The 12,140-nt window shown below is 41.0% G+C and overlaps 1 protein-coding gene across 1 annotated transcript in view; it reads left to right on the top strand.

Annotated features, from left to right (window-relative positions):
- Nucleotides 1-12,140, top strand: part of LOC141789530 (plasma membrane calcium-transporting ATPase 1-like) — a 74,608-nt gene that overhangs the window by 43,924 nt on the left and 18,544 nt on the right. The window contains exons 16-19 of the mRNA XM_074668982.1: nt 315-528; nt 607-818; nt 4,485-4,592; nt 5,326-5,508. Coding sequence (XP_074525083.1) covers nt 315-528; nt 607-818; nt 4,485-4,592; nt 5,326-5,508 — 717 coding nt within the window. The remainder of the gene's footprint in view (nt 1-314; nt 529-606; nt 819-4,484; nt 4,593-5,325; nt 5,509-12,140) is intronic.

Here is a 12,140-nt window from a genome sequence, read left to right as displayed (position 1 = left end):
ATCTCCCCCGCTGTCGAGTTATGATGTAGCATCGTGCTTTCAAGTAAAAACACGTCTTTGAGTCTCTGTTCGCCTGTCAGAGGTAAACAGGGTGAGGCTGCCCTGAAAGCTGCGTTTCCCCGTGTGTTTGACAGGAGCTGAGGGGAAGACGCCGCTGTGATGTGGTTAAAGTTCAGAAACGAGGAGAAAAGTGTAAAACATGTAGGGTCAGGGATAAAAAGAGATACACAGGAAGGGAAAAACAGACTTTTCAGAAACGTCGCTTTACATCTATCCAGTGAGTCTAACTCTTCATCCTCCTCCTCCTCCTGCAGGACTCTCCCCTGAAGGCCGTGCAGATGCTCTGGGTCAACCTCATCATGGACACTCTGGCTTCTCTCGCTCTGGCCACCGAGCCGCCCACCGAGTCGCTGCTGCTGCGCAAACCGTACGGACGCAACAAGCCGCTCATCTCCAGGACCATGATGAAGAACATCCTGGGCCACGCCGTGTACCAGCTCGTCATCATCTTCACGCTGCTCTTCGCTGGTGGGTGGAAACAAAGCGTGGAAACAAAACTCATCAGTGTATTCATTGAGGATGAAAATCTGATTATTTTTTTCTCAGGTGAGACGTTTTTCGACATCGACAGCGGCCGTAACGCCCCCCTGCACTCGCCACCCTCAGAGCACTACACCATCGTCTTCAACGTCTTCGTCATGATGCAGCTCTTCAACGAAATCAACGCCAGGAAGATCCACGGGGAGAGGAACGTGTTCGAAGGCGTGTACAGGAACCCCATCTTCTGCAGCGTCGTACTGGGAACATTCGCTCTGCAGGTACGTCCATCTTTATCATCAAATACATCATCATCCAACGCGGCGTTAGAAAGATGTCTCACCTGACCCAGTCTTCTTCCTTAAAATCTCTTTAACACCCTGGTACAGCTGGGTGATGTCACGTTTAACAAACTTTATTTAAACGGGAGTTAACTGTTTGTTTGTCAGGGACTATTTTCAGCGGTGGATTAAATGATCTGCTGTTAGGACCGTGATTTAATCCAAATAAATGACTCAGAGTAATTGAGGAACATGTGATTGATGTGCTCACCTGTAGATGGATGACACAGCTCCACCTCCTCTTGTTTCTAGAAGAGTGAAGCCAAAATACAGCGCTGAAAACCCTCAGTTATATTTTTTGAAAAGCTGAGGTCAAAATATTTCCTGAAAAGAAAAAAACTTAACCTGAAAGGTTTTTGAAAGAGATAAGAAGAGAGGAAGAAGATTTGGAAATGAAGGTGGGGAAAATCTGGCTTTAAGAAACCACACCTGTTAGTTCTTGTGTACAAACACAGAGCACAGCGTTTGTTCAGGCAAACAACAAAGTCAAGCTTGGCTGACAGAGCATCAGCTGCTCTTAAAGGGAAAGTTCAGTTTTTTTGAAGTGGGGTTGTATGAGCTCTATGTGACCACTAAGGACATTAGATACAGTAGAAAGTTGTCTCCTCTCCCTCAGTAAGACACAGACTGTAATCGATGGGTACGAGGAACAGACGGTACCAAATTCAAAGGCTATTTTCTCTGCCTACAAGAACTAAAATCAAAAAGTAATACCACAGTTCAAGAGTACGATACATAAAATATTTTTTAAGTGCATTAAGTCTTTGGGAATATAAACATTTATCTGGACCTAACTAACTCATGTGTCCTTCCGTGCAGCGCTAGTGCGCTCCGTCCCCCCTCCTCCTTTCAGCTGTAGGGAATGTAAACAAGCTGTGCTTCAGGCGCTGGTTGTAGCCTCGTGTAAGTTTGATCAAGTATCGTAATTCTTTTGTTTGTACTCTAAGTAGGAAGTTCAAAATGAGTGACTATGACAGCGATGATGAAGTTTCATTCACTTTGGAACCAAAAGGATACCTGTATGAACCGGAGTAGCTACACAGAAGAAGAGCTGCTACAGATGTTGACTGAAAGTAGCATACTCTTAAACTGTGGTATTACTTTATGATTTTAGTTCTTGTAGGCAGAGAAAATAGCCTTTGAATTTGGTACCGTCTCTCCCTGTTAGCGTCTATTTCCTCGTCACCATCGATTACAGTTTGTGTCTTACTGAGGGAGAGGAGACAACTTTCTACTGTATCTAATGTCCTTAGAGGTCACATAGAGCTCATACAACCCCACTTCAAAAAAACTGAACTATCCCTTTAAACCCGCCCCAGCAGAAAGTCTCTAACCAACCTCCATCCAAGCTTTTGTTTTTTGTTATTGTTTTCAGTAAATTTCTTTCTCATTTTTTTCTTTCGTCTCACTCCAGAGATGGGGACTTGAGTTTGCAACTTTAGACTTGACTCTGACTTGTGTCTTGGGACTCGTGAACGATCTTTATGTTTCCGTTTTTGGTATATTAAGATTGAGAAAACTCTGACGAGCTTAATGTGATCCCTTCTTTTTTTATGGTAATGCATACGGGGTTTTCAATATTTACAAATTTTAGTTTGCTTTTTTAACACCAGACCATGAGAAAAAGATAAATGATGATGATATTGTCCACAGGCTATATCAGGAGCCATATTTTCCCATAACAAGCACATCATGTGAGTCAGGGAGAAACATTTCACCCTCTGCTGGAGAAAAGTGGGAACTTTTCCAAAAATCAATTATTTGACAAAGAATCCAAATTTTGAAACAAACGAAAAATTATGTTATATCATATAGTGACATTTTCTCCCTCCCCTATTGTACATTGGATTACCACAATGGCAATGTTTGGCAGACCTACAGCTGCTACTGAACCATTTGTCATTGAATTTGGTTGCAAAAACTTCAAACAGGACAGAACCAACAAATGGAGAACTGACTGAAAAGTCTGAAGGATTGGGAGCAAAGATGCTTTTTAAAGACTTGAGACTTGACTTGGACTGGTGACCAAAGACTTGAGACATGGTTTAGACTCGTGACCATAGACTTAAGACTTCACTTGGATTCGTGACTAAAGACCTAAGAGTTGACCAAGTTTCAACCCACAAACACTTAAGACTTGACTTGGACTAATGAAAAGACTTGGGACTTGACTCAGACCCATTTCTTAAGACTTGAGGCTTGACCAAAACTTTTGACAAAGGATTGAGACTTGACCATGTCTGGACCTACAAAGACTTGAGACTTGACTTAGACCCCGTTTACACGACAAGGTTTCATCTGAAAACGCTAAAACGCAGTGAAAAAAAAATCTGCGTTACATGGAAACGCTGTAATAAGCATGCCAGGCCTGTAGGTGGCGCTACAACTGTCTTGTCAAGAAGCAGCTTTTGGTAGATCTCTACTGAAGTAGAGTTGAGCCGATCATCTGGTGTATTGGTGAATGCTAAGAGCAGAAGTGGAGCAACAGATGCACATTTTGTATGAAGACAGTCAAAAATTCAGCAGATTGAGCAGCACAAGCACAACACGGTAGTTTGCGACAATCGTAACAATGGTACTGTTGTCCTGTTGTATGCGCTCACGAGGCGGAGCGTGACGTCAGTGGTTCCACTGGAAACGCCGGCTTACTGTTTACACAGCAACAGTTACGGCAGTGTTTCAGAAAAATTCCACTCTGGAGGCCATTTTCAAAAGTTTGCGTTCAGGTCGACTGAAACGCCGTTGCCGTGTAAACGTGAGGCTGAAATGCAACAAATCTTTTGTGTTTCACCCTAAAACCGTTGTCGTGTAAACGGCCCCTTAGACTCATGACCAAACACTTGAAACTTGACTTGGACACGTGAACTAAGACTTGGGACTTTACTTGGACTCATTTCCAAAGATTTGAGACTTGACCATGTCTGGACCTACAAAGACTTGAGACTTGACCATGTCTCAACACACGAGGATTTAAGACATGAGTTAGACTCGTGACCAAAGACTCAAGACTTTATTCAGACTCATGACCAAAGACTTGAGACTTGACCATGTCTCGCCCCACAAAGACTTGAGACTTAAGTTAGACTCGTGACCTAAGACTTGGGACTGGTGACCGGGGACTTAAGGCTTGACTCGGACTCGTGTCCAAAGACTTAGGACATGAGTTAGACTTGGAACCAAAGATTTGACACTTGACTTGGACTCATTTCCAAAGACTTGAGACTTTACGAAGTCTCAGCCCACAACGACTTGGGACTCGACTTGGACTCATGACCTAAGACTTAAGACTTGACTTGGACTTTTAAAGAAAAGACCTCTGAGCATCACTGTCTCGCTCCCATTTCTTAGTTTTGCGTTCGCTGTACTTAATAATATTTTAAGATCCAACAGTGCAAAATGTAAATTAGTGTATTTTTCCTTATTGGTCGTTACATTTTGATCAGGTGTGTATTATTAATTAAGTTTCTCTGATAAGAGATGTTCTCATCTCGTCTTAACCCACCACGAGTCGAGCTCTTTGCAGCTTTCAGCCAGCTGAACTCTCTTTGAGAGGCAGAAACCTGGATCTGAACCAGACTCACGCTGTGTGCTCCACTTCCTCCTCAGATCATCATCGTCCAGTTCGGAGGGAAACCGTTCTCCTGCACGGCTCTGACCATCGACCAGTGGCTGTGGTGTGTGTTCATCGGCGTCGGCGAGCTGCTGTGGGGACAGGTGAGAGACCTTAGAGCAGAGTCAGACTCACACAGGTGTGACGCCCCCGAACAGGAAGTGAGGAGAACACACCGAGCTGAGGGTGAAGAGGCGGGAACGTGAGGTTGTGTTGCTGCTGCAGTGTTGCCATCACAACCATCGCCATGGTAATGAGCTCGGCACATGAAAGCAGCGCAACTCCTGTTTACGAGCGCACACACACACACACACGGAGGGGAAACAAACCCAGCGTGTTAGTCCCTCTGTGGACACACACGTGAAGACAGACAATCAAAGCATGACACACACATTCACACACACACACACACACACACACACTCAGGGGCTTATAATACACAGATTATACATAAAGTTGCGTCTTGCGGCGCCTGCTGGGTTCAGTTGGAGGGCAGAGACGAGGAACAGAGCGGCGCTGACAGAAACAGGCTGATCTCAGCTCCTGTTTTTTTCTCTCAGAGGTAAAATTTCTGAAAGACACAGACGTGAAGAAGAAAAGCTGAAAGCAGCCGCAGCAGGAGGCTCAGAGGGACTTATAATTGAAAAACGAGCAAACAAATCTGATCCCTCATTGTTATATAAGACAATAAAGACGCTTATTAATAGATCGCACTTTGAAAAGCTGCTCTGATTTCCACACGACTGGAACAGGAAGAGGACAAACGAACAGGTGTCGAAGTGTAAAATCTGTGCACTGCTCCTTTAACGATGCAGCGTTGTTTTGTCGTTGTCTCAGCTGATCACGGCCATCCCGACCCACCACCTGAAGTTCCTGAAGGAGGCGGGTCACGGCATCACGAAGGAGGAGATCCCCGAGGAGGAGCTGACGGAGGGGGCTGATGAGATCGACCACGCTGAGATGGAGCTGAGGCGAGGCCAGATCCTGTGGTTCAGAGGTCTGAACCGCATCCAGACGCAGGTACGGCTGCCGCTAAACCCTCACAGGGACACTGTCGTTAACTTGACTTTTTAGGTCGTTACAGAAACGAAATAACGAAATATTTTCTGTCTTGAGGCATCGGGAGGCCGAGAAGATGACTTTTTGACTCTTCATGTTTGTTTTTTCACAGGTGAATTCTTGTTTTATCCCCAGGAAGCTTCAGGGCAGAGTTTAAATCTCTGCTCTCTGTTGAACAAACTTTTAATTAAATTCAGCTGCAGCGTAATTTTCCCCTAAAATCAAATAAACATCAGCCGAACTAGAGAGAGGTGAAGAAGTGAGAGCAAACTGCCCCAGCAGAGATGGTTCAACAAATCCAACAGAAGTCTTTAGATTAAGACCTGGATAAGATCCGTTTCCTGTTTTTATCTTACCTTTATTTCACCAGGTTTCATCCCACTGTGATCAGGTTTCAATGGCTAAGCCCCGCCCCCTCCACTCAGTCAGACAAACAGTGATCATGATTTTTGGAGGCAGAAAGATCAAATGTCATCTAGAAGTCCCCAAAAGGCTTTAAAGTCCACATTGGATGGATATATGAATCATTTTATGTTGATAAAGCTACAAAACAAAACTTACAGGTTTCACAGCATCTGGTTAGCATTAGCATCTCAGACAACAAGAAAAATATAACCTCCTTTTTATCATCTATGGAGCTACAGCATTCACACTGAATCATTCAGTTCAACATTTGACAACCTTTGCTATCTCGGCTATTATAGATAAGCTAACGAAGCTAAGCTCCAGAAGCTAACGTTAGCTTAACTAGAGACCTTTGGACAACAGCTAAAAATGATCAGTGTTAATTTCATAGATGAGGTCTATGACGAAAAATATTTGTTGACAAACCTTTTTCATGGACGAAAAATAAATAAAGACTAAACAAAAATTCAGGCATGGTGACGAAGACTGTGACAAAATGTAACTGACATTTTCGTCAAAAAAAAAAAATGACGAGATGAAATTTTTAAGGAGGGACAAAGGCTGGAGTGGGTTGAAATGTCTCACAGAAGCCGATAATAACACTGTTTTTTTACATCATAAACAGCCACCTGTTACCTTGACAACACGTCCAGTAGCAGTGCTAGGATCATGAAAATGAGTACAAACCTTTATGATTACACAGTCTATGGTACAAACACAAGGATATAGACAGTAAGAAGGGGAAGGGTGGAGCTGAAAAGGCGGAGAGGATGAAACAGTTAAGGCAAGATGTTAGAGAAAATTTAACGCTGGCTGCAAACCATCATCCAAGTTTATGTATTGTTATAGCATAACGCTAACTTATCCAAAAACAGTATCATAACATCTGTCTGTGAGCCGAAAGGATGACGTCAAATTGTAATACAACACTTAATTTAACTAGTCACTGGCAGCCGTGACTACGTCGACTAACAAGTTGGAGAAAAAAAGAAGAAATGAAAATGAACGGCTCATCACAGTCTAACCACTCTCAGCTCACACACACACTCACACACACCTCCACCCCTCCCTCCTGCTGAACTCTCACTGAGCCTTTCCTGTTGCCTTCACTGACTTAATACTGTGGGAACAATGAACATCCACACTAAAACATATCAAATAGCAAAGCTGTTGCAGTTCAATGTGACTCCACATACCTGAACAGGTAAACGTCTTTGTTTATAGCCCCTCAGCAGCAGCAGTTACACAGGGAGAGAACTGAGACCAGTTTGCAGAGCTTAAAACAGTTTTCAGAACATTTTCACAACAGTTAGGTTGTTCACATCCGACTAAAATCTTTTAGAATTTGGTCAACTAAAACAAGACTAAGACTAAAAGGTTTGAGATGACTAAAATATGACTAAAACTAAATATTGTGTGATTCAAAAGACTAAGACTGAATCAGAATTTGCTGTCAAAATTACAATGATGTACGATCACCAAAGAACAAAAACTAAAACAAAATGGACTCCCAACAAACAAACAGACATGACGAACAACGCAGCTAGGACGTTAGGCTAACTATAGCTAACATTAAAGACAACTTTATATTTCTTTAAAGCAGTCACAATCTGCTGTTGTTTACAAAGTCCTTCAAAACTTGACTCCATTTGTTGAGCCTTGCAAAGGATGCCTGTTCAGAATACAGTAACGTTTTCTAAACTTAAATTCAAAAAGGACAAAAGGTGGAAAATAACATGATTTTGTTGTTTTAGCTTAGTTTGTGTTTGTTCGTTGATTCAGTCGACTAAAAATCATTTGAAGTGAAAAATGCTGCTTTAGTGTCAAATATTGATATGTGATGGAAATGTGATTAATTGTGATTAATTAATCATAAAGCCTCCAATTAATTAGATTAATTTTTTGACCAAAAACTATGTAAAAGACAAAATTGACACTTAAAATTCATTTTTGTCTTGTTTCTTGAATTTCTGTTTTAGTTAACAGTTACATGTTTCATGTTTGTTCATCAAGATAAAGTTTAAAGATTTTATGAATTCCTTTACTTTTCAGAATATCAAAAATAAATATTTAATGTTTTAATGAGATAGTTAAGTCGCAAAAACAGGAGTTGTTTTTTTGTTTTTTGTTTTTTTTAGGGTGAATGCAATACGCCATCGTATGTATTAGTAGAAGAAAGTTTTCTCACCTATTAGCAGATTTTCAGGCTTAATTTTTGCCCTATGGTATCCTTAAATAAGATATTTTTTCTGGACTTGTCGGCTGAGTGTGGCTCATATTATGTCAAGTAAGATATTTTAATGAATGAAGACAGAAACTTGTTTTGTCTCACCTTCAGCTGTAAACTAAAAAAGCTGAATAACTCAGTCACTGCAGGGGAAATCAAACCCTTTGTTTAGATTTCCAGCTGCTTTTTATTGAGTCAGAGTAAAACTCGTCGATACTTGAGGAAGACGAAGGCTCAGATCCAGATTTCCGCTGCAGGTGTCTGATGAGCTCAATCTAAATAAATCATAAAAACAGAGGGATTCGTCTTTATTTTGTTGATATTTGCTGAACGATGAAGTGCGGCTCTTTTTGTGTTTTTTTTTCCTTCATCTTCTGCGTCCTGAGCAGCTGAAGCAGCACGACCCCCCATCGAGCAGAAAAACAAGCGTTCCCCCTCACAGCAAAAAGCAACAATGAGCAGAGAGGAGCTTTATGAATATCTCAGAGCAGTTATAAAATATGAAATAAAGAGTAGATTGAAGTTCTGCAGCCTTTAAGCGAAACGCTCGCTCTGAGGTTTAGGATCAGGACTGAGGGAAATAAACTCAGAGGATGTCGAACGTATAAAATAAAGAAAGAATCAGCGGTTTGTAGCTTTTTATCGCCTCAAAAATCGCCTCCATGTTCGACTTTAAGAGCCGAACACTCTGAGAAATTAAACCAAAGGAGAGTGTGGAGGTTACATTAACACACACACACACACCAAACACACACACACACACACACACACACACACACACACACACACACACACACACAAGTTAATTTCACACTCTGCTGCAGAGCTGCAGTACAGAACGACTTTATTAAAAGACAGAAATTAAAGACGGCATCCAGCGTGGGACAAAAAGCTTCTTGGATATTTTTACACTTCAGTCAGTCAGTGTTGGAGGCAAACAGCAGCACCTTCCCCTGTGACTCATCTCACAGTCTGGGACTTTTTTCTGCCTCTGTGTGTGTGTGTGTGTGTGTGAGTGTGTGTGTGTGTGTGTGTTACCTTCCTCCTACAGGATAGATCAGCACTCTCAGAGCATTAGCATGTCCACAGGCAGTCCCCATTCAGTCCCTATGGGGTTCATTAGCCTCGATGCTAACACCCACCTACAGGAACAGCAGTCAAGGCTCTGCTCCCACACACACACACACACTCTCTCACACACACGCACACACACACAGAGTGAGTCGGAGAGGTCAGGTGTTTTCCTCCCAGCAGTGGACTGGCTGCTTGTTGTTGTTGCTGCAGGGTAAACACTCCTGCATTAATAATAACTAATATCTGTCTCCTGCTGTGTCCTCCTGGCTCTCTGTGTTTGACCTCTGCCGAAGCTTCCAACTCTCAGACGAACTTATGAAACATCTCAGACGGAGCTCTGAGTGTTTGTACTTTATTCAAACACACTGAAGCTTTCCTCTGTTAGTCTGACACCCTCATATTTACTTTTCATCTGGAGGAGCCAAGCGTTTTCAAGGTTTTAATTTCAGCCTCAGATCTTAACATTTCTCTTATCAGCTGCAGCAGGTCGCTGGTTTTACCTGAAAACCTTTAAAAGTAGGAATGAGAGAAAGTTTATTTTCAGATTGGGCTGAAATGTTCAATCCGAAATAGTAAGCAGTGATAAAAGCAGCGTTTTGGAGACGTGTTCTCAGAAATAATAACCAAGGTAGGGGACACTAGATGATTTTAAACCAGATTTAGGTCTGGTAAGCCCTTCAGGGTTCAGGAGGTGTGGCCTAATCCAGGACTTGTTTCATTTCAACGTTTTAAAAGTTACGCACAGCCCATGTTATTCTGTTGAAGTTTGTTTGGTAATTAAGCCAGTCAACATTGGGAATCAAGTGCAGGTCCAAAGAAAAAAAAGCAAAAACTGATGTTTACGTTGTGACAGTTTATAACTTGTTACTTTTTATTTTTGTTATCGTTTTGAAAGCCATAGGGTGTAGAGGTGTGTAAAAAATATCTATATGGCGATACATCCTGATACTTTGACCTCCAATACACTACCAATATTTTAACTATTAATATCAATTAAAAAATTAGATAAATAAATAAAAATAAAAATTCATATTTTAGCCAAGGTTGGGAGTAAAATACGACTTCCACACTTCCACTGCTGTAGATGGCGCCAAAGAGCTACCACCCAGTATGTTGCCAATAAATTGTATAATAAATATCATATCAAACTTAATTTAGAATATTAAATTTCTAAACTTGATCATGTGGGTTTTTCTTGTACTGAGCAAATCAGTCTGCCATAGAAATCAATGTTTTATCTTGTTCCCTTTATTTTAGAGTAATATTTTGATTTACATATTCATCATCTCTATTTTTTTTTCCTAACTGTGTAGAATATCACAATATATCATACTCATTACATATTGTGATACATCATGAGAGGTTCATGCTAACACTCACCCCTAACATGGTGCCAGTCAGAGAATCTCCAACAAAAGTTGTTTTGTGTTTAGTTTTATTTTATTCAGCACACTTATAATGAACCAAACACAAAGGATGTAGGAGCATAAAACTAAAACAAACTCATAATAATGTTGAAAACATGCCCCAAACCAAAATCATTCATTCCTAATGTCCATATTTACCGAAAATTAATTCACAATCATAAAAACAACAGTTTAACACAAGTATGCAGTACACAAATGGTTTTAATTTAGTTGTTCTTGTCTTGTTTTTTCTTTTTTAAGGGAAAGTTTGGTTCTTTTGATTTCAGGTTAAAAAAAATAAAAAGATAAAAAAATAAAGAAAAATTCAGTTTGTCAAGCTTACCTCAGTTCAGTTTGGAGGAAAAGAGAGAAGGAAAAAAATCAGTTCCATTTCTAGTTTGTAAAAAAAAAAAGTTGCATTTTAATCCAAAGGTGAAAAGAAAAAATCCAAGGATTAGTTATGGGATACTGTGTAACTGGTTTGTGTCCTGGGCTGCACATAAAAAAATACTCAACCTAAAATGTTTCTGTTTGATTTATCTGAATCATGTTTTATTTTGAAAAATGACCAGAATGATTCTTGACACCAAATCTCCAAGCTAGCAAAATGGACAAAAAGAAACATCTTTGTTAAAGTTAAAGTTTCCTTAAGCAGGGTAAAAGAGCCAGTGAGGAGACAGAAGAAGAACAGGTCTGTGAAAATATTGTCTGACATTAAACCGGTCCACGGCGCAAAAAAGGTTGGGGACCAGTGGACTAAACTACCCTGACTTTTGCATTTTTAACTCAGAAGATTGCGCTGCTCCATGGCGTTTTTCCCCGGACTATTTAAAAATATCACTGGCGCTGGAGGACTTCTTCTTCTGTAACCTGGATCTCCACTGACACATTCAGCTGAAGGTCTCCAGTTTACAGGGTCTCTCTTTAAACTGGAACACCAGGAGCTGACAGAGACACATTCACACCATCAAAGACTAAATTTAGACCCTTGTTCCTGCTGGTGAAACGCAAACACTTCCCCAAAAAAGGCCCAAACAGAGTAAAGGATCACTACTTTGGCCCATTTCAGGCTGTTTCTGGCGCCCCCTAGTGGTAGATCAGAGGCAGTTTGAAAAACTAAAGTTTAAAGTAAAGACAAATATTTGTAAATCCCAACAATGACATCAGAGTAGACTGATTATATCTCCACTAATACGTTTTATTCATTAAACAGAGGCCTGGGGTTAATGACGATGCTTTTACGCTGTTTTTGATGGAGTCAGATTACGTTTGTTATCAGCTGCCCACAGATTAATTGATGCTTATTTAGAGGTCAAAACCTGATGGAAAGAAAATGACAAACATCTCCTCTTCCTGCAGCAGAGTGAGATCATGTGATAGGATCAGGAGCGCCGCCCAGGAGCAGGATTTGTTTCAGTAGACCCTGAGTCTGATGCAAAGAGGGCTGGTCTTCGTGAAGCAGGAATGAAAATCTCGGCCTC

Source organism: Halichoeres trimaculatus, unplaced genomic scaffold (genome assembly GCF_033239565.1).
Source record: "Halichoeres trimaculatus isolate MK-OKI-2021-1 unplaced genomic scaffold, fHalTri1.1 fHalTri1_scaffold_1, whole genome shotgun sequence".
Taxonomy (NCBI): Eukaryota; Metazoa; Chordata; class Actinopteri; order Labriformes; family Labridae; genus Halichoeres; species Halichoeres trimaculatus.
Note: the sequence above shows the minus strand (reverse complement) of the source record. Positions and strands in the feature narration are given on the sequence as shown.